Raw genomic sequence first — 22,977 nt, forward strand, 5'->3', positions numbered from 1 at the left:
ATCATGCACTATACCTCATGATCTTGTAGCTGCACATAAAATACATAAAATACACGCACACGAGTAAATACATTGATGCAAACCATGGCCTATATAATGGCTTCTAGTTTATATCTCTTTTATCCCTTGCATTCACTTATAAGGCTACAGTTAATATTCAAGCCAGAAACATTGATTTTACGGCATGTCTTATACTGTCTTGCTATTCTGAAATACATGAATTTATGCAATCAAAGTTAACACACACACATGCTCTCAATTAATGCATTTTAATTTACTTGAAGAAAATAAGGAATGGGTGGGGGGGGGTGCATGCTGTTATCTTAAAACGATATACATGCCTTATTTCTACTATATAGTTAGAAAACAATTACGAGACAAACATTGGCAGTGGCATTGTAACTTTATTATTTTTCCAAGGTCTCTGTGAGATTTCCAATCATTTAGCTTCGTCGAGCGGTGCTTATGAAAAGTAAGGCGCCACTTTTTGTCTGTACTGTTTGACTTTGCTATGTGGTTCGAAGTGTTAGCAGGTATCTTGGGATATCTAATAACGTTGCAGTGTTATTTTCATTGCTGTTTCTATAAGAGCAGCTTGCTTTGGCTATATGCCTTAGCTCTAAAAGTTTTTAAACCAGATTTTCAAAGAAAAAAAATGCACTCCTGTGGCTGTTTCTATAAGAGCAGCTTGCTTTGGCTATATGCCTTGGCTTTAAAAGTATTTTCAGTTTCTCTGAAAAAAAAAATTTTACTTTTGGTGCTTTTTTTATTATAAGAGCAGCTTGCTTTGGGAATATCCCTTGCATGGTTCAAAAAAATGTTGACTGAATTTTTTAAAAAAAGAAGTTACACTTGATGCTGCACTTGGTTTCGACAGTTTGTTGCTTTGGCTATATGCCTCAGCCTCAAAAAAAAATATAAAGTCAATTTCTTGTGGTATTTTTTTCCAAACCTTGTTTCTACAAGGGCAGCATGCTCTGGCTATATGCCTCAGCTCTGAAATGTGCAATAAAGTTTTCAAGGACAATTGTGTATGCCCCCATGCTGCTTCTATAAGGGCTCATGAAATATCTTCAAGTTAACTCGATCCTTGAAACTTAGTATGTGTGCGCAGTTCGACAGCTTAAAACGAAACTTTTAGGAACACTGCCTATGATTTGCCAGCAGAATAATTTTAGTTTTTGGACGAACGTAACTTGAATCTAAGCGCTCTGAACTCAGGCATTTTTATGTATTACTATATTAGTTCGTCGATCTCATAAGCTTTATTCAGCTCTCTACCAGAGTTAGTGGGTTAAGTCTATAATAGAACAAAAAATACACGATAACTTAGAAACACTTACTCACATTAATGCATGTTTTACTTATCAGTCTTTTCAGAACATTACTCAAACACAATAGCACACTGTAAAAAGACATGAACAATTTACACTAAAGTATGCCAAGTTAACATTTAACCTGCACTGTTCTATAAATTTAAATGTCATGATCTTAAACGCACTTACTTTGTAACCGATTATCGGATATAATAGTTTAATGTCTTCGTATATTAATGATGTACTATATGTAAAGAAAACACACACGCTTTGTAATACATGTTTAGTGAGTATTAATAAAAATAGGACCAAAATTGTCCGTTTCCTCTCTCTTGATTTCAATATCTTTAACACACATACACACTTTGTTGTAATACATGACTTTGTTTTAATAAAATCTCAAACTTGTGTACTTTGTGTTTGATTTCGCGGCTTTCGGTGAGGGTTTTTCTCCAGGCACTCTGGTTTCCCTCGTAAAAAAACAGTGTCCGTGTGTTCGGAACCGTGTTTACGGTTGGTTTTCCATACGAAAATTGAACTTTTCACGAGTAAAATTGCATGAAAACTAAACATTTTTGTTGACAATTTACATCCGCATAATTGGTATGTCTCGTTATATACTCGATAAAAAGTTTAGAATATTTTCGCAACCCAGTAGACTTTAATGTCTGACGTAAACGCCCTCAGAATAGAAAACATAATGGTCTATAATGGAAGCTGACTTGTACACACGGTTACTGGGTTCAATTCCCGGAACATTGTTCTTTGTCGCGATGAACTTCATGTTCTACAATTAAAGCATGCAAAGCTTCGTCTTTAGACTGTAATTTCATTTCGTGACGAGTTGTTGAGCATTTTGCTGATTTTGAAAGACGTGATACAGCCAAAGAACGACCACATTCGCCAGATACGTGACTTTAACCGTGGAATAAGAGTTCTTCAAGACTTCAAGATGTTCTCTTAATCACCACCTCATCCGCATCATTTGGCTAATTCGCAAGATTAAGACGAGATAGTTGAATATCAATGAGAACGAAGAGACAATCCGATTGCCTATAAAGTGATGCTGAAGATTCCTTAGCGACAAAATGATGCGAGCTTGTTAAATCCTTACCTTACCTCCTGCACCTATTGTGAAGGGGCTTCCTTCTTGGACCAGCGCATGATGCACTGAGATTACATTAATTTTAACTTTATTAAATAAGTATTCTTTTTAGTCCGTTTTGTCAGATCAAATTTTGTCTTCATTTATGCATGTTGTCAACTATCACCGAAGAAAAACTGGACGGTAATTGCGATTATTTAAACTGATTATATTTGTACTGGTATATGGCATCTTATTTTCTTATGTTCACGATCTCTGTTGCTGCCATGCTAGTCTTCCTGGACGAAATCTGTCATGCAGCCCAGCCCAAGTTAATTCTGAGGATATTATATGAATGTAATGACAAATGTCATTGTTTCAGCAGTGATGTGCCGTTGTGCCGTACGGGAATCGTGTGGTTAATGTTTTTGTGCATGAGAAGGTTTAACGGGTACTTCACTTTCAAATAGATTTTCAAATAATCACTCTGCAGTTGACTGTATTGTTTAATAAAAAAAACAAATAAGCCAAATTTTAAAAAAGTTTGAGGCGAATATTTGTTATCAACTACTTGTAAACTATTCTTTCAAAGGCTTTGCTTTGTAGTTTTTTTAAAAAACATTTTAATGCTGTTCTTTGATTTGGGTGCCCTAAAGGGAATGTTCTTGTTGGGTAGATTTAAAAATGCTGTCGATGAAAGGTAAAAGAAAATCGTAATTTGGCAAGGTGAGCATATTACTGTTGAAAAAGAATAGTTTGATAAAGGTGTAAGTGTTCATGTACTGACATTACAAATATACATAAAAATACCTGCCAGATTTTTTTCGGTATCAATGGACACTTTGGTTTCATTTTGTTAGTTTTTCTATCTAGTTTAAAGAATATAAGAAGGCAACTGAATCAGTCTTTCTTTCGTCTGGGCTAACTTCTCCCCGTATAGTATAACACTGCATGGCGTAGATCATCCATAAGTGCTTTGACCTGCAGTCAACAATGCTTCTGAATAAACGATCAGAATTCTATAATAATACGACAATTTCTTCCTAAGCCGGGAAAGGTTTTTATCAGAAATGAAACCATTTGAAATTTTAAAGGCTTTTGTATATGAGCATGTTGGTAAAAAAATTTTAAACAAAATAACCTATAATAATGCAATGGTTATTATTATATAACCATTCGACCGAGAATACTTCGCGCAAAGATTAAAAATATGCTTGTTATTTATGGTTTTAAATGTACTTTCACGTAAACGCAGTTTACAGAAATACATAAATTCGACAAAGATATCGATCGCTTATATGGCTAGGCTAAATATTATAGCGTCATATTCGACGACGTCATCTTTTGTCTTTTGGCTGAACGTTCTCGTTTAGTTGCATCCGGGGGGAAGGTAGATTTATATCAACGGACGCGGACCACAGCTTGGCGCAAAGGGTGAGAAACGTTATGTGCCTCTTGCCTCGCCGAAAGGCATCCTGTTCCAGTCGTCCTGAAAGAATCGTAAAGTTTTGAAGTATTAAAAAAAATTCCTGTACTGCGCGCCCCATGCATGTCTATGGGGGACACAAACTACGGAAATTACATTTTTGATAAATGGTTTCTGGTCGTCTGACATCTAAGGGAAATACAGTTTATACAGTAACATTCCTGGTTTTCAACCAGGTGAGAATCGTGTGATATAATTATTGTATTCTGAATAGTTTCAATTCAGCGTCTGTGAGACGTCAACCTCTGGTCGTTTCCACTTAATCGGTAAGTGTCCTGTCGGAACATGTCACAATGGCTGATGTGATTGATCTGGAATATTTCTATATGTGCTTGTTGCTGGTGCAGCCAACAATGACCGATTTTAATACAGAAATAAACACGTAAAACAGTGTTCGTTTGTTCTTGTGTTAAACCCTGACGCTCAAGTTTGTTCGCTAAACTTGTTAATCGTCGCAAACTGTTAGATTCATTGTTGGGCAATGGAGGGCGGTTGCCACGCCACGGGAGGCGTGTCTCGTACCAACCACTTTGGTCCCGGGTGAGTTGTTCCTTGAACTCATCAAACACACTGTACTGGTCATTAGTAGGTGTATCCTTTAAGCCCAAGATATTCAGACGACACAGCTCTTCGTAATCGGCCTGGGATGTCTGAGTCAAAAGCAAGTTGGTTAATGGTTATGTTTCAAGACTCCTTCCCGGGAGACATATAATAGTCCATCCAAACTCTGTCAACTCTGCTAATGGTTGGCCTGGTTGGCCAACCTTGGGGGGCACATCGGTTTTCAACTTCGCATACTCGCTCGCTCCCCAGAATGATTGTGAACCGGTAGACACTCTTTCTCGTCAATGTCCTCCATGATGACTCCTTTCAAGTGTGGGTTTTGCTCAATCATGTGCTGATATCTCGGATTGTTTATGAATAGAAGTTCCCCCTTGTTCACCTTGGTGACTTCTACTGACATAGAAAATTTACCCGATCCTCCCTTGATCTCAATGGTCGACAATTCGATTTCCCTCGTTGTCACACCGAGCATCATGTCGATTTTCCGGGTTTCTTCTTCGACCTCGTGTTGAAATACGATCCAAAAGTGCAGCAGATGGCAGGAACTGCCTACGCCTGTGTCGAGTAAGGCTCTACACTTAACACCTTTAACTTCGAATATCACGACTGGGTGTATCACTCTTGTGTTCGCGCCATTGCCTGCGACTAGCAATTGTTCTTCTGATTGTTCACAAATTGAGGTATGATGTTGTTGACATTTCTGGCATCCGAGTTTGCTTTTACAATGGCAGCACGATGTTGACTCCCTGTACAATTGAAGCATAGTCCTTTTCCGCTAATATTCTTTCCTTTGTTCCTTCCACAACTTTTGGGCAATCGTGGCTTTGTGCGTGGTATCCTCGCAATAACACACCTCGTTCTCGCGTGTGTCGTGGAGAATCTTTTGAGTGGAAGAACTTCGATCTTGGAATTTTCACGCCCTTTAGTTGTTCTCTTGGCTTTGATTTTTCCTCGATTGGGTTGATATCCTTCCACTTTTTTAGCTCTTTTAGAAGATCATGAAAGTCCCACTCTTGCCAGCCTTCGTTTCCGCGAAGAAGGTCTGCTTCCTTAAACTTGTCCAGAGTTGCTCGTATACATTTCCTTTCACATCATCCAGTTTGCCAAGAGTGTCAAGACTTTGAACGTTATATCTTAGTTGCTTATAGAAATCGTGTATTTTAGCCGGATTTGTCCACGAAATCACTGGTAGTTTGGTGATATTAACTATATATTACGCATTCACAACTTTGGCTGACTTCCCGTACTCGGCGGCTTCGAGGATATTTTTGGCTTTCGAATAACCTTCTTCAATAAATGGCAGGCCGTCGATGTCAGAACGTACAGACTCTTGAAGTAATTCTTTCAAGTAGGAAAACTTTGTCAATGTTGGTATTTTCGTTGAGTCGATCTGACGATCTCCGTTAAAAATTTCCCCCAAAACGTTTGCCATGACTCGAACTCGTCTCAAAACGGATGTCGTTTGATTTTGTAAATAGACTGTGAAAAAACCTGTTGGAAATACTCAATCAGTCGCTAGTTGATTGTCTAAGGATGTTAAGTACATAGTCTTGAATTGAAAAACTTTGATAATAGACATGAATTCAATAAAAAATAATGCAGGGATATGAATTTAGCAAAAAAAATTGAGTTAGCCACAGTTTGTCAAAAAGTAATAAATGATGAAAGATGCCTTTTCATTTAGTCGAAAGGTAATCTGATTTCCTGTTTCAAGTCTTGCCTGCCTCGAGCCCCGTGGCCATTGTAGTGTAGATATAGATTACTATTATCGACCTAATGAGGATTTTTATTAAAATCTGACAAAGCTTTCTGACAATTTTCAGATGTGCGATCATTATTTATCAATACTTCAGTATTCAAAGTTATTCTTTTCTGATAGTTTAATGCGAGATTCGTCCGTCCCATTTTTTAGGTAATGAAGTAAATGAACAGAGTAAGTTCGTACTTCGTTACATCTCCTTTAATACCTCACTCATTCAATGTTTGCTTTTAGGTAACATGGATAACACGGAGTTGGAGTTCCGGAGCCGGAGTTTCGAAGTTGGAGCCCCGGAGTCACAAATTATGGAATATGTCCAATTACGGAGTCTGACGTAATAATATTGGAAAACACGGAGTTAAAAATTATGGAAAACACGGAGTCTGTTAAAGATATGGAAAACACAGAGTATAAATGTTTGGAAGACGGCCAAGCTCAGTGGTCAATGACTCAACGTGAACGTTATACTCCGTGTTTTTCATAATTTTTGACTCCGTGTTTTCCAATATTATTACGTCAGACTCCGGGACTCCGGCTCCGGAACTCCGACTCCGTGTTATCCATGTTACCAATTAATCGACTTTTACTGAACTGCTCATTGATATTAGATGCATGTGGTAGAACTACGTGACGGGCTAACGGGCACAAACAAACGAGTTTTTTTGTTCATTTCAAGGCCATCTTCCACTTTAATCGTAGAGAAACAACGGTTAGATAAACAAAGAAATACGCTACGTTACGCAAACGATTGAAATGGAAAACATCCCTTAGCTCCTTATATTAGTTACATTGGAATATTATTATTAACCATATTTTCATTGCACTAGCTGCAGTCAATGCCAGTCATCTACCCCCAGCAAGCTATTAAATCATCCAGGGACAGTTGCAATGTTGCATGCATATATAAAACTCTTTAATAACTACATTTCAACAGGCCATTTGCCCGAATTTGATTTTTATATTAACTCTAGTTAATTTTAATGGCCCAAGATGAGTTCCCCACACCAAAAATGTTCCAGTGCCTACTTTTGTACATTGCATATACAAGGATAACCCAACTACAGTACATAAGGTCACAGTGATAAGGTGTGATAATGGTTCTTCATCATTTTAGAATCATATAAACTGCCATTATTGCACATGTCAAGGCAACCATCCAATGTAATCTAACACCAATTACAGCAGCTGAAATAGAGAAAAGAAACGTATGATTACGTATCTAAATATGTTAAAGCATTAATAATACTGTATTGCTACTTGTATTTCTTGTACTTTGATTTTGCTCTTTTTAGAAATGATTGGCCTCTCAAACCCAGGCCTTTAGTACCAGTAGTAGGTAATCTGCCACTGATCTAAGAGACCTTTCTGGTAACTATATGTCTATATCACAACATTATTGTTTTAAATTGAGAACAAAACATGACAAATAAGTATGGAAATACGCCATAATGCGAGAATGAGGCTTGCTGTCTTGGCTCCTGAGCCTTGTTCTTGTGTTATGGCTTATTTCCACATTTATTGGTCAAAATAAAAAAAACATCTTTGTTGAAGAGGGATGTTTTGCATCTTTGCATGTGGCTTGTGAGAGTAAAACCTGAAGTCCATTTCATTTTTGGTGGTTCTAAATTTAAAATGTTGTGATGCAATGTTGTGACCATATGGTTGTGACATTATGTTACCAAAGAGGTCCATGCACAAGTCTCTATACATTATACAATGTTAACAGTTTTTTCCACAAATATGGGGGGTTTAGTAGTGCCAAATCAAATTGCCAAGGACTGTGAGTAAATGAAAATTAAGGTAAAGGGAAAACTTGCCTTTATAGAAAACTCCAAAAAACCCTTTCTTCTCAGACAGGAAAAAGCTTTTTAACCTGGGAACTCTTTTCATATACGCACATGTACATATTACAAGAAGAGAGAAGACAACAATACCATCCAATGAGTATACTGCAAATGGTACAAAATTTTAGTTACAATGATGATGATGATGCAGCTATTTTTTGTGTGATATTGTCTATGGTGTCAATTTAATCTTCAGTTGACTTAGCCTGCTAATTTGTATAATACATGCCCAACTTGAGGGGTAAAAAGCCATCTCATAATAGTCATTTAATAAAAACACCTCAACTACATATTCAATTTAGGGATATTACTTTTTACAGCTGTAACAATTAGGCAGTGTTTCATAGCCTGTAGTACACAAGAGCTATCAGCTGATCCACTAAAGGTTTATAAGTAAATTAGCTGGGTTAATGGACCAAAAGCTTTGCAGTAAAAAATACTTACGTGGTGGTATGCAAGCTAATTTGCTAATTGATGTCACCATGCAAACATACAAGAATTACCAACATTTTGCAAAAAATAGGAAAAAGTTCGAAAAACAACACAAACATGGTTTACGAAACTATTACGAGAGTAATAACCTCTAACCAAAAGTACTTATTATCAGTTTTTTTCATTAGTTATTATTTATCTATCAACGTCAAGACTATTAGCCATTTCTTGGTAATGTAAGTACTAAAATAAGGTGACTATAATACATAATAAAAATTATTACAAATGGACGATACATAATTTGCCACGTACATTATCAAAACGAAATGAGATACCATACATAGGACAAATCCAACATATCTTACCGTTTGTCATTTTATCAGGTCATCCTATAACGTCGAATAAAAACGTTAAAAATTAAGGAGACGGGTGGATAAAGTCCAATTTCAAACAGTAAACTGCTTATCTACAAGGTACACAAAAAAAATCACGAACCAATGTTTTGAAGAACAGCCCGATTTTAGCAAAATGCGGGCATTGCATTGTCACGCACCTACTGTCCGTAGTAAAGAGGGTATATTTTACTGGTTCTTTCGATTCCTAGACCCTGACTAGCTTTACAGGGGCTTTTTGCTCCCATATTAGAAAAATATTTCTTTTTTATTGATCTATACTGTAAAAACCCTTAAAAGACTAGCGTAAAATGTAAACTATCAATGAAAATAGACATTCTTTCTAACCCTCCCATGGTGGAGTACAATTGTACATGCTCATCACACGTGAACTCGGTCGGCATTTCATATTCCCACTTGTTGGGTTCTCAGCAACAAACGTTTGCTCAATGCATCTCAGAAATTTCCAATTTTCTTATTTATGTCATCGTCCGTTCTTTTGGAAAAGGAAACGAAGGATATATAAGAATTATCAGTTGTTGGTTACCTAGCAAAAAGAGCAAAAAAATAGCGCCAAGTCGCTGATATTTGCAAAAGAAAAGGAAAATTGTGTTCCATCAGATCGCTCCGATTGGTAACGTTCATTGATAAAGCGACACAATAATATAGTGTTCATTCACTGATATCTTTCGTCATGCCGAAAGGTGGGCGAAAGAGTGCACAGAAGAAAGGTACAATTTCAATTTCTTAGTTGAAACTCTAAATAGTTAGATGTGTTTATGAGTTATGTTTCTTTTGTTTTTTTGGTGATGTTTATACGACTTAACGACGATTTCAGTCAATGTTTTGAACACACATGTGTGTTTGCACGATTTCGTGACTTCAGAAAATGAACTCATTCATACACACACGTATACAAAGAAATCATTCACGTGTTTTTTGCCATAAAATTGCCATATTTTTGAAATATTTTTGTTATTTGAAATTTCTATGTCTTGAATAATGAATCCAAAATGAATGCATAGCTGAACAAACAATGGCAAAATTGTAATGATGAGTCATGAGTATAAATGATGAAAGTTGAAATTAGTGCTGTTTATGGTCGTGTCAAACAGTGCAATTTTTACAAAGGAATTGTATTGACTAAAACCTTTAATTGGTTTTCCATATACTAAATATTCATTTGCAAGTTGCAAAATAGCAAAATATTTGTTCTGTTACTAATCACCTCCAAGCACCCTATTCAACTGAGAAGGAAAATCAGTATATGTACTAGACAAAATAGACAGAAAATTATCCCCATAAAAATATTGGTTAAGTATCAATGCAATCCAGACTTGTGGTTGCCTAACATGTTAAGGTATCTGATGATATTAGCTCTGCCTATTCATCTCGCCTCCACTTACAGCCCAGTTCAAGATAGCAAGTCAGATCTATAAGTATCTGTGAGTCTAGCCCATTCTAGCCTTGTTATTGATATAAATAAAAATGCTGCTGAGTGGAAAAATTATAATATGGTAATTTCACTTCTCACTAAGCATCAGGTAATCTTATCTGTAATATGTATCATCATTCTTGGAAAAAAAATAATACCAGGGCTCATTTCTGGTCTTTTACTTTCATCCTGAAAAACATCCATGATAATTGTTGTGAAAAGTGAAACTCAGGCCCTCCTTTGTGAATCAACCCATGCCTTCACAATTCCTGAGCAACTCAAGGCTACAGAGAACATTGCTTGTGGAAAAAAGTATAAATTCATGTATTTATAAGTGCAATAAACTTATTGTCCAGTTATTAAAAATGAATTTATGTTTCAAGTTTCACACAAAGCATCATTAGAACTTTTTTATCTAATGACTATATAGGCTGAACATTTTCTAAACACTGATCCATTAGATAAGTTTCTGAGTGATTTTTCCCTTCTCTACTGCAGCAAAACGAGTTGAAGAAGGAATAAATGAAAGTCTTGAAAATCAAAGTGTTGCTTCAAGTCAGGGTTCATTTGAAACACAAAGCAACCCAACAGATGACATAGAAAGCACTGATGGTATTTATGTTTGTTATGGATGTAATTTGTTTTCTGAGTTGACAAAGAAAAATCTAAATAACTATTTCCTACATTAATAGAATTAGGAACGGAGGGAGAAGAGATAGAAACAAACTTTGAACAAGTGTTAGAAGACAACATTGAAGGAGCTACAGAAAAAAAGTGATTAACATCTTGTTCTTTTCAGTTATTTTAGGGAAAAGCCAGTATTATTAGCTGATATAATTTGTCTTTTACCTTCATGACCTTGTCCAACAGAAAAAGTGAAAAACCATGAGAACTCAATTCAATTCAAACATTAAGTTTGCCTGATCAGTTCAAAAATTGGAAATCATTTGTCTTATATGCAAGTTGAATTGACTACTTATAAAAGAGCTTCTTATTTGTTTCTATATTGTTTAGAAATTGTATATACACATAAAATGTCTTATTGTTGTTGTTCATAATTGTGTTATTTAGTGCAAAATTACGCCAAACATCAATGAAAGCTATCAGTGGAACCTTTGCCAAACACCTAATTGCTGATCTTGTTTTTGAAAGGTACAGTGATCCCATATGCATGCACAACTCGATTAAGGAATTGGATAGAGGCCTTATGAAACATTGAGGATTACCATACATACCAGACATCTGTAAATGTTTTTGCAAGTAACTTTTTTGTTGACACCAACTTAATTTGTATAAGATTATTTTCAACGTATAAAAAGATATGCTCCAAAATAACAACATCTTGTAAACTAATATGTTCTTTGAAATTTCGCATGGGGATATATAATTTTGGAAGTTTGTTTTGTGGAAACACACACAAACTTTATTCATTTATTTAATTGAATTTATTTATTTATCCAAAATCAGGTGAGCTCTTGTCAATCTAGATATGAGTTATATAACACAAGTCAACAATTTTGCGGTGATAATTCAGTAACCAGTAAGAAATAAAATGGCTATTTACAAAATGTGATCAAGGATGATTTCTAAATTGATTTATTTAAATGATGTCAATATATATATTCTAAATATACATAATAATAATTGTAAAATGTATTTACTAATTTTTACTTCCGGGGTCTCTGTCTCCGTAGGAAGGATACAATTCTTGACATTATAGAAAGATCTTTGAAAAGAGGTTTGTCCTGCTTTATTTTAGTGCTGTATGTATCACTATGATATACTATTATTCCGACAAGGACTGATACATACATACAAAATTTGCAACCAACAAAGCTGACACATAAAGTGAAGAACTAACCACTGCCATTACCAAGTTTAAATTAACCCTTGAATCTGTGTTGTCCCAAGAATTTTTTTATTCCAACTTACATATGGACATTATGAAAATTAGGTCAGACAGAGGATCAAGTGTGTGCTGGTCCATTGTCAGTTCTGTTATGTGTTCAGTTGGGAGTTGGCCCGGATAGTGAACATATTTTTAAAATACTAAAGCCTCTTTTATTGGCCACATTACAAGATCCCACAGCAAGAGTCCCAGCTAGAGCTAGTGTAAGTAAAATATCAAATGCACCTTTTTACTAACATGGAATTGCTGCGGTGAGCAGTCTGTCTAGGATAGTAAAATTTTATAGTCAATTATTTATTTTATAGTGTGCCAGTGCGTTGGCCTTGTGTTGCTTTCTTGCTTCAGATGAACATGAGGTTTGTTTTCATTGTTTTCATAGTTTTCATAAAGTGCGGGGGATTCCTTTGTCGTGATATTCCAAACGATTTTCCGTCATCCGCAGATAATATTTATGCAAATTACAGATAAAAAGATAAATTACAGATAGATTCGTGAGATTTTTTTTAGATCTATCTTGTTTTCTCTCGTTTCTTTCAAACCAACCCCTATTTCCCAGGCCACTCGCCTAGCCTGCCAACTAGAAGTGTGGTCTTCTTGACTGGAAAAAAGCGATTGCAGTGATGTTAATTCCATCCGTTTTAGGATCTTGTCCAATGTGTCAGAGCTCTTCAGAACGTGTTTTCATCCTCTCATACTGCTGCTATGTCCGACTTGTTTTGCGAATGTCTCTTTTCCTGGGCACTTTTATTGTCTATTGCTCCGGATAGTTTAGTCGAAGAATGTGTAGAGAAGTAAGTTACAAGGAGTTAAATGTTACCTAATAATATTTAAGAAATAGAAAACATTTTTCCCGTGTTTCTATACAGTTTTAGTATACACCTGACTATTGTCTATTACAAATCCTACATTCTGATTGGCTACTCAACCATCGTCTATTCGTGATGGTGAACGTATGGGAAAAATTCGCTCGCGCGACTGTATAAAATTGAATTTATTAAATTATTTTTCGCTGTAATTGCGGTGTATCGATTTTTTTCTCGAAATTAATATATCTAGGTGCTGGGTGTATACTAAAACAATTAGACAACTCGCCTTCTCGTTGTCCATGAGCGAATAGTCAACTCAGGCTTCGCCTTCGTTGACTATTCGCTCAAAAACAACTCGGACTCGTTGTCTAATTGTTAAATAGAAACACGCTTCTCGACCAATCAACACACGTGTACTATAAATGTTATATTATTAATACACATGCATATTTGCGTTTCGTTACGCACTTTAATCATTCATGCGAGATTTCGAGTTGTGCTCAGCCTGACTTGTTTCGATTATTATGCAGTGCAGAAATGAACACAGATCAGGACTGATGCAAAATTGCAAATATCTGCAACTATAAGCTCAAAACTAACATTAACGAGTCTTGGTGTTAAATTCGGTTGTATGCGTCAAAAGTAGCGCGGCTAAGCGGGATGATATGAACTAACGGTGAGGCCTGAACTCGTGTTCTTTTTCTTTAGACAGTGTCGCAAAATTATTAAGTTAATGCAACACGACGACGTCAATTTAAGGATAGCAGCCGGCGAGGTGTTCGCCCTTGTCTGTGAGCTGGGACGAGAGAAAATTGAGGACTTTGAACCGCGGCAGTTTGGTGTTTTGGACATTCTTAAAGATCTTGCTACGGATGGCACAAAACACCGAGCAAAGAAAGATCGACGGCAACAAAGATCAAGTTTTAGAGATATATTAAGAGCCATCGAGGTAGGATATAATTTCTTTTTAGGGTATAATTTTGTCTTCACATGCCATCTCGTTGGGCGAAGCTTGCACAAAGGACCGAGGTCTGCTATATCCATGCTAGTTTTTGCATGTTGAATAAAACGTTTGTAAGTAAAGTCGCGGATGCTTCGCTGACATCCTACACAAAACGTTTTCGCTGAAAAAGAAGTCTTTTTACTTACTATTTTTACTGTAGCTAACAATTTGACGTAAGATTAATTCACGACATGTTCAGTCAAGGACTCGAAATACTATCGGCATTTTCCGATAGGTTTTTAATTTGAGCAGAAGAATGCACGACTCAAATGGTTCTAAAAGCGAAATTCGCCCAAACACGAGGGGAGTTAAAGTATGACGTGTTTGCACGTTTCAGTGTTGCATGCGTGTAAATTCTGGTTTTGTTTTATATTTTGCCTCAAAACGCTAAAATTTCTTCAACAATTTTAATATTATTGAAGACTATTAGAAATTGGTTATACTTTCTACATCTGCTTTCCTAAAAATCAGTAATAGCTAACAATATAGCTAACAATATTTGATTTTCGGTAGGCTGAGGTAAGAGTCTATCATACTTCTACATACACATAAAATGAATAATGCAGCAAATTTGGGCGTAGAATCTGCATTTTCTGAACACTTTGTGATTCATTTTGCAATGGTGGATTCATACAAAAATGTATGATTATCCTCTCACGCTCTATTGACATTTTGTGTCTCAACTCTCAACAGACAGCACTGAAGTTAGAAGCTGTGATTCCTAATATTCGTGTCTGTAATTTGTAAAGACTATTTACTTTCCCGCATAAAATTGTGTTCAGTTGTCTCTACCATGCATGTACAATGAATGGGCTAATCTTTTCTCGTGGGCAAACTCGTGATGACCTTTGGGTTTTAAAAAACGGTCAGTTTAAAATGAACATAATTGTGCTGGTACACCATATATAGTCTCTTAGAACTAAGTGTACGTTCAGAGCTTTTACATACATTTTTCTCCCTTTAAATTGTAATATATACAATTTATATAAAGGTATGTATTATGCGTCCGATTGCGCTATTGAGAACTCGTTCTCATTCTAGGGTGCAGGTTAACTATTTGAACGATTGTGAACAGTACTCTCGTTCAGTTAAGGCCTGTTTATATGGAGCGAGTTATCGCGGCTAGGCGAGGTAAAAAGCTCATCAGATCAAGGCTTAACGTGATTATAGTCTTTCATTATATGCAGTTTTCACCTCGCCTAGCCTGGCAGCTCCATATAAACAGGCTGAGGCTACTCGTCTCCCTTCAGGCCATTCTCAAACCAGGGTGAATATTTACAAGCTTGCTATCAGACACAGGGGGTGATGACGTACGAGGAAGGAAATGCTGTTTACAAATAATACATTAATACCTCCCTTGTATAGTCAACGTATCTTCCTGTGTCGCTGTATATACTGCTTTGAGAATGATTTGAAATAAAGTCAAAATATCAACGCAAAACTGTTATCTTTTTTTCTGCAGACACAGTCATAAAAAAACACCTGCGACGCCGGTTGTGACGTAGCTATATCGCTCAATCCAACAATAGCGGCCCTGCTCTCTTATATCGGCTGAAATATCGCGAAAAACGCATGCAGAAAGATATAGGGAAAGTTCGCAAAAAAAATTCATAAATAGTTTTAAGAGTTCTTCTAAATTGAAGAAACTAAATTTAATCGAAGCACAAATGTACATATTTAAAATATCATCTGTGTTTACTACAGTGGAAATTATTTTGTGTTTACTACAGTTACAAATTTCTCGTGGTGCATGGGAACCGGATTAATATAGAGGCATGTGTATAAAGAACTTTTAAACTCATTAAAAAACGGTAGTCATTTCACTTAAAGGATATTAGGATATTGGCAATGAAATTTTTGTTCATATAAAAGAAAATTGAATATATACCAGGCTTATATTAAGGCTTATTTATAAATTTTTCAAATCCTTCCTATAGATTTCGAAAATTTAAATATCTTGAGCGAAATGAGTGAGCTGGCCGCCATCTTTTGAATATTTAATCTCATTAGGTTTTTTTAAAGAGTATCTACTCTTTGGTTTTTTGGTTAATTAACAATAGAAATCTAAGTATTCGTTCTCATGCAGATATTCCACTATTTCAAAGATCGCGATCGCGTAAACTTGAACTTGCTACGTAAAATGCGTACCCCATATTAGCAATCCAAGATGGCCATGTATGTTTATTTAAATCAAATATCCCGACATGACGTCCACACGTGAACAACTTTACCAACACGATCATGCAGTAAACTCACGTGTGTTATCAAACAATATATCTATATTTATATTGTAAATATTATTTTGCTTTCTGGGGCCGGTTGTATGCATGACATGTATCAAGCCCGCCCGTTTATCTTAAACAGTGGATAAGTTCAAAAGAGAAAGTAAGTCTTCCGTTTTATTCGACGAGTGAACGAAATGTTTTTTACCTTAATACAAAGATACTGTTAACAACTACATATTCAGTGCATAATATTCAAGTTGACTCATTCAAGAGAGATGCATGTAAGAGTGTTATTTAATTTTGATTTATCCACCGTTTAAGCTAAACGCGGGCTTGATACAACCAGGGTTGCCAGATTACTGAATAAATTAGCCGAACATTATTACCATAATCGTTATTTTTTTTATTTCAAACAAAGAAATTCAAAGGGCCGACCACAACAATGCTTCTTGTTTGGCTTCTTTTTCAGTAATCTAGCACCCTGGATACAACCGGCTCCTGAACTTCAAACGTAATTGGTCTTAAAAAATAGTGGTATCTCAACTTGAAATGGAACAATACCAATCTCGCACATATAGTGCGTGAATAAGAGACTCGGCAAAATAAAATTCCTAAAAAGAAATGAAATCGCCACTTTAAGAGTCCAACGATTTTGCTTTTACATAACAAGATAGAGAAGTTTTTTCATCTCTTTATATAGCAATATCTTTTTAATGTTATAAAGTTAAAAAGGCGCGGGGAGCTGAATATAATCTTACTGGCACGAAATTTAATCTTATTGGCACAGAATTAAATTTAATTCTATTTTATTTAATCTTATTGGTACGTTATAATCTTATTAGTGTTATAATAGCTGGCAATAACAGAGTAATCTTGTAAACCAATATACGAGTCATGAATAGCAGGTTGTCTTAAAACACGTAGAGCATTTAGAAAATGTTTTTAAACTTTTATATGTTTTTGTGGTTAATCCCCTTGTGACGTCATCAAAACCACACCGTTTTAATAAGGAAATTGTGCGGTCAGTTCAATCAATTCGGTTAAGTTATTTCAAAATAATTTATTTTAGAGACCTTCTGCATGACCCTCGGAAAAGCAGATATACATAATGTGGGAAATAACTAAAAACAAAAATATAACCGCTATCGAGCAGTTTGCATAAAGCGAACTAAGCGCTATCAAGCATTCTAGCCCAAGTACTATGCAATAAAAGTATATAATAGACAGAAGTATTTGTTAAAATATGACTTCAATATTAAACCGTCCGAGTTTAGAATGAAAGAAAGTAATATAACGCAAAGTTTCTCGGCGCTAAAACACCGCTGAATGCACTACAGTGTTTTTTTAAAATCTCATCTACAGTTACATTCCCTCGCTTCCGTAGCAGTTAAAAAACAAAGAAAGCTTAGCGTCAATATAAGCAGTCAGCACCTGAAACGGTTTTCTTAATCTGAGTTATAAACTGCAACTACATCCCCGTAGTTCCAACCTACGAAGGTATTTACCTCCTGATAAATTTCCATTTTGTGCATATATGCACGATAAAATGCAATTAGCCACGATCCAAACAGGAGAAACTAAATTGTATTTCTGAAATGGATAAACAAACATTGTTTACAAACAAGTACACGTGAGTTTGGCGCATGATCTTGTCTGTGAGGTTTTTCATGTGCGGACACCCTACACGTTGAAGTGAGAGCGTATATATTAAACAGCATGTGTACAATCCTCATGAGTTGCGAGTTCACGGAGGGCAATAAATCATCTTTCACTCGATACTTGTATTATTGTTATCTTGTGACTATTCGTTACTATTACTCTATACAAGTGTTCAATAGGCCTTCTTGCGATAAAACAATTTACTTATCAAACTTCACATGTTTCATTTTGACACACGCCGGAATATGGAGGAATTTATATTTGATAACTCGTGTCTTGTTCAACCGGAATTTTGCAAAACTGATCGAGATGAATTCAATTTTGAGCTACCGACCTTCCTAGGCCATACACGAGCATGGAATGACAATAATTTATTCATGTGCAAGGATGGTTCATTTATGTATTCCTCTGATTGCTCTAATGCTGAGTGTTTTGCCGAGCCCGAGTTTGACTTTTTTGACTCGAGACTTTACGAGATAAACGAATTTTCGACGTTAGAAAATGAGATGTCACCGATTACCAACGTGGACGTGCAAACGACTGCGGGATATTTTAATGGTGAATACAGCGTGGGATTAGATTGTTTTGATGATACTCAAGATATTTATGGAAGAATAAATGAACCCTGCAAAACCTTTTTTAATCCCATGGTCAGTCATTTCCAGGAAAATTTACAAGCGAATGACACGGAATTCTTTGCACCTTCCTTGGGTGATGAAGATGTTTATCAAATACTCGAAATGTTGGAAGATGAAAATATCAAAACCATATGTTGGGGGAACAAAAGAACTAAATCATGCTGTGAAGATAGCCACGAAATATATGGTTCCCAGTGCAGTTTTTATGAACTAAAGAATGAGCAGAACTGTGCAGAAGGTGATAGTTACAACTTGCAAAGTGTGAAAAGATCAGGCTTGAAACGAAAGAATGAAGGTAAAAAAGACGAGAGGTACTGGATCAGGAGAATGAAAAATAACGCTGCAGCAAAGAAATCACGTGCCGCAAGGAAAAACCGTTTTTCTTTCCTAGAAAAACGAATCAAGGTGCTCGAAATTGAAAATGCTGAGAAGAAGGAATTTCTAAGAATGCTTGAACAAAAATTATTAGAGAAACAAAGGAAATAAATTTAGTTTTTATTATAGCCTCTAGTAAACAAGTATGCTCATGCTAAACGCATCAAAACTAATATACGCGGTCTCTTCAGCTGTAACATTTGTATTATTATATTTTAATAAATAAAATTTAAACTCCGGCGTTCATTGACTTCATTTTTTCAGAATTGCGCATTCATGGAATCATGCACGTTCGTCCGCGTCTCTTACGAGAGGTTTGAAATAGCAAGACCATGCAGGCTTTTAATACGACCAAGAGCGCTACATGCTTCCCGGTTAAAAATACGTTTCACACTCAAATTCTCTCTCGTCCCTCGACGAATGTAGATGCAGAAGCATTTTCACAACTACGGGAGCGATTACAGTTACAGAAAGCACGTGTTGGTTTCAGCTATATTGTCTCATATTTAAAAAATAGAAAACATTTCCGTGTTTCTATACAGTAATAGAAACATGCCTTTCGACCAATCTGCACGCGCGTACTATAAACGTCTCGAATTATCCTTTTTTCGTTTATTGTCGGCATTGTTTTCTTAAAATAGGACGGAACAGTTCCAGAGGAAACAGTAAAATTTGGTCAGGAAACAATGTACCTTTGTACATGGACACAAAGAAGACAGTATGCGTCATTTAAAGAACTTCTTGGGCCTGGAATAAATTTGCATTTGAAGGTAATACTTGTGTTATACATGCATGCGCCCTGATATTCTGCACTGTGTAATATACGCTTTGATGTACCAGAATAAGCAAATCCGTTTGCCGAAGACAACAAGTCTCGTCTCGCCTTTTTTTTAAGACTTTTATACCCTATGGCTAAAATTGACAATCGTTTAGATAACAAGTTACAACCACTTAATCACGCAGTTGCTTTCCACATTCTAAGCTTTCATTGAAAATTCCTTGTTTTTTTCTTTTCTCTTGAATTCCAATGCTATATTATTCCCTCTTAAAATGCTTAATTATTCCCTCAACTCATGCATTTCATTAAAATAAAGTTACTTATTCATTGAAGGTTTCACTCGTTCATTAAAGGTTAATCTCATTCCTTGAAGGTTTCACAAATACATATTCTGCGTTGTAGGAGAATCCATTATTACGGGATATCTTCGAATTAGGTCAACCTGTTAAATTGGATACCAATGGAAAGGCGTCGAAGAATCGGAGGGTAAAATTAAAAAAAATTATTAACTTCGCGAAATTACTTTGGAGAATACTTTCTAATATAACCAGGGGCCGGTTGTATCAAGCCCGTTTAGCTTAAACGGCGGATAAGTCAAAATTAAATAATACTCTTAGCTACATCTCTCTTGAATGAGTCAACTTGAATATATTATGCACTGAATATGAAGTTGTAAACAGTATGTTAAGAACATTTAGTTTGCTTCTTGAATAAAACGATAGACTTGCTTTCTATTTTGAACTTAACCACCGCTTAAGCTAAACAGGCTTGATACAACCGGCCCTACCGCCCCAGTATGGCAGGTTCTTCAAAAAAACGTTTCGTCAAATCATTTACTTCCATGTTTATAACCAAAAAGTAAACAATAAGTTTGTGTTGTCACCTTTATCGCATTTGGCGTTTGTACAGTTAATTTCTTGGTCCCCATTTAATCGTCCTCATTATAATATTCTCTTATTTAATGATAATCCACAATACAAATTGATAATTCCCAGTATAAGTGTTACGTGCTCGCTCTCAGTGTTATCAATCCTCTCCCTATTTATAGCCCGGCTATTGTCCCTCACTATCTTGTGTGTATGTCTCTATTTCAAGTTACATGATGACGTAACTACTACATTCATAAAGCCTGTTTTCGAAACACTAAACGAATTTGTTCGCGCGAGCTGATAAAAAGTAGAAAGCGGTTCACTATTTTTTTTATACTATTTCTCTCTTTAATTGTTTAGAAATTGTATAACAATGCAGCATCAAAAGCAAGAACGATTTCCCGTGGCAAACATCGTGATAAGAGAAGTTTTGTTCATTAAGTTTTAGTATTTAATTAATTATATTTGTAGGAAATATTTAGGTACTTTTTTTAGTTTAGTGAAACCTGAAAGAGATGTATAAAAAACGCAATCTTCTCCTTGAAGCTTGTAATTTTCGAAAGATTTTTCCGGTCCAACTTTTAACTTGCATATTGCATAATGCATATTATATAGGCTATACCTGATTGTGTACAATTAAAATGTCCCAATGGGGACACGGCACCCTATGATTTGTATATCCTACTTTATCATCATTTATACAGGGTGAGTAAAAAAAAACCTGATTAGTTCAAAACAAGTTCAATTGGTTTAAACACTTTTGCATTAATTAACCACGTCCTGTTTGTTGTTCGCGGCTAATTTGACTTTCAAAGGTGTCAGGGTTTTTTTACTCACCCTGTATACTGAGTTTTAGTTTTTGTTTCTTCCACCATGGCGAAATTTTTAAGATGGAAAAGAATGTTATGCCTCTTCTGAAATCAGTATAAAAACTTTTCATACTTCATATATGACAAGATGAACTATATATTAATAGACTTGAACTGGCCTTTCTCGAGATGATATTTCCTCAACAGTTATGAAACAATTCTAACAATGTGAAAACCCATTTTTCATTATCAAAAAATAATTACTTGGACTAACCCTAAACACTATAAATACCTATAGTCGCAGAGTGAAGGCTCTACCGGCAAACGTGAAAAAGTACCCTGCCATGCATCGTACGATAGGCCAATTTCAGTTGAACTTCCACCTATAAAAGCAAATCCCACGCTCAAAATGTTCATTTACATGTCTTGCGCTATACAGCGATCAAATGGAAACTGTAGGATTTTGTAAAAGATACTGATGCACGAAATTTGTGAATATCCGTAAAAAATGAGCATTTAGAGTGCATGCATAAGATGGTTGCGTTTTTTAAACATCCTGGTCTGTGTACACGATCCAATTTTGTCGGATCAATAACAAACTATATTCCATACGTCAGAAGTGAATTGTTCCGACAAAATTGGAACGTGTGAACGGCCCTTTATTACTTGACACGACGTTAAATGGCGCAGAAAAAATGTGATACTACCTCGAACGTTGCACTGTCGTGTATATTTCGGACTTGTATGTATGTATATCTCACTCATTTCAATTGAAAATTTTCTCCAGTTTCCACTTGTTCTTCGATGTGACTGGGTCTTGGTTTAAGGCACAACTTAATTGTGTGGCCAGCATCGATAAGTGGGGGCGACATATTTATATTCATGTTTAGTGACCGTTAAAAACAATCAATTTAATTAAACACCAATATTTGAACGCGAATTTAACAATTTTTCAATAAAAATGGCATTTATTATTTCATCAAAGTACTGTTTCGTGGCGTCTTTTGATTTCGTGCAGGAGAGGTCGGCAGATTTTTAAAGGCATTTCTAGCTTGTCCATCGATGTCAGTTTTTTGGGATGATAATTTCGAGTGAGGTCACTACGACAAAATGGACGGAATCGGGTTATTCGGGTGACAGTCAAGGCATTAATGCTGACTCGTCCCCAGTCGCTTTGGTGTTACGCAAACAAATAATTATAATGAAATTATATAATGGCGCGTCAACGCGCGGAGGAACGCGCGGAGGGTAATGGGAAGGCGAAGGTCACTGATCTATAAATATCACTACTGATCAATAAATGTCCAACCACTGATCTATAAATGTCCAACTAAGGGACTGCGGAGGAGTCAGGCATTAATGGTGATAAATATCCGTTGATAAGACGACAAGGTGTGAACACGCTTTGCATAAATTTGCTCGAAAAATTCGACTACATCCACTACGTTAAATGAGGTCTAAGATTGTATATTATAATATCTCTCGACTCAGTAAAGTGATTGATTTTTTATATAACATATTTAATAACGGTGTCGTTAACTTAGCTATTTACAATTATTGATAAGAAAAAATGTTAGAAACACTGTAATAATGT

The 22,977-nt window shown here is 35.8% G+C and overlaps 2 protein-coding genes across 2 annotated transcripts; both read left to right on the forward strand.

Annotated features, from left to right (window-relative positions):
- The first annotated feature begins 9,292 nt into the window (after positions 1–9,292).
- On the forward strand, positions 9,293–22,278 carry LOC114525839 (interferon-related developmental regulator 1-like). Its single transcript, XM_028547288.1, has 12 exons — positions 9,293–9,608; positions 10,811–10,924; positions 11,005–11,086; positions 11,384–11,464; positions 12,007–12,050; positions 12,267–12,424; positions 12,527–12,577; positions 12,864–13,012; positions 13,736–13,976; positions 19,569–19,697; positions 20,108–20,191; positions 20,935–22,278. The coding sequence occupies exons 1-12, from the start codon at positions 9,572–9,574 to the stop codon at positions 21,013–21,015; spliced, it is 1,251 nt and encodes a 416-aa protein (XP_028403089.1). The 5' UTR covers positions 9,293–9,571; the 3' UTR covers positions 21,016–22,278.
- Positions 16,557–19,551, forward strand: LOC114525848. Its single transcript, XM_028547301.1, has one exon. The coding sequence runs from the start codon at positions 18,133–18,135 to the stop codon at positions 19,036–19,038; it is 906 nt and encodes a 301-aa protein (XP_028403102.1). The 5' UTR covers positions 16,557–18,132; the 3' UTR covers positions 19,039–19,551.
- Positions 22,279–22,977: the final 699 nt, after the last annotated feature.

Source organism: Dendronephthya gigantea, unplaced genomic scaffold (assembly GCF_004324835.1).
Source record: "Dendronephthya gigantea isolate DGI-Jeju-01 unplaced genomic scaffold, DenGig_1.0 000001F, whole genome shotgun sequence".
NCBI classification, from domain to species: Eukaryota; Metazoa; Cnidaria; class Anthozoa; order Malacalcyonacea; family Nephtheidae; genus Dendronephthya; species Dendronephthya gigantea.

Bases quoted from the DNA above. Each gene is read 5' to 3' on its own strand.
- LOC114525839 (XM_028547288.1), top strand. From the start codon at position 9,572: ATGCCGAAAGGTGGGCGAAAGAGTGCACAGAAGAAAG. The intron at 11,087-11,383 runs GTGATTAACATC...TGTGTTATTTAG, and splicing joins GAAGGAGCTACAGAAAAAAA to TGCAAAATTACGCCAAACAT. The intron at 13,013-13,735 runs GTAAGTTACAAG...CTTTTTCTTTAG, and splicing joins GTCGAAGAATGTGTAGAGAA to ACAGTGTCGCAAAATTATTA.
- LOC114525848 (XM_028547301.1), top strand. From the start codon at position 18,133: ATGTTTCATTTTGACACACGCCGGAATATGGAGGAATTTATATTTGAT.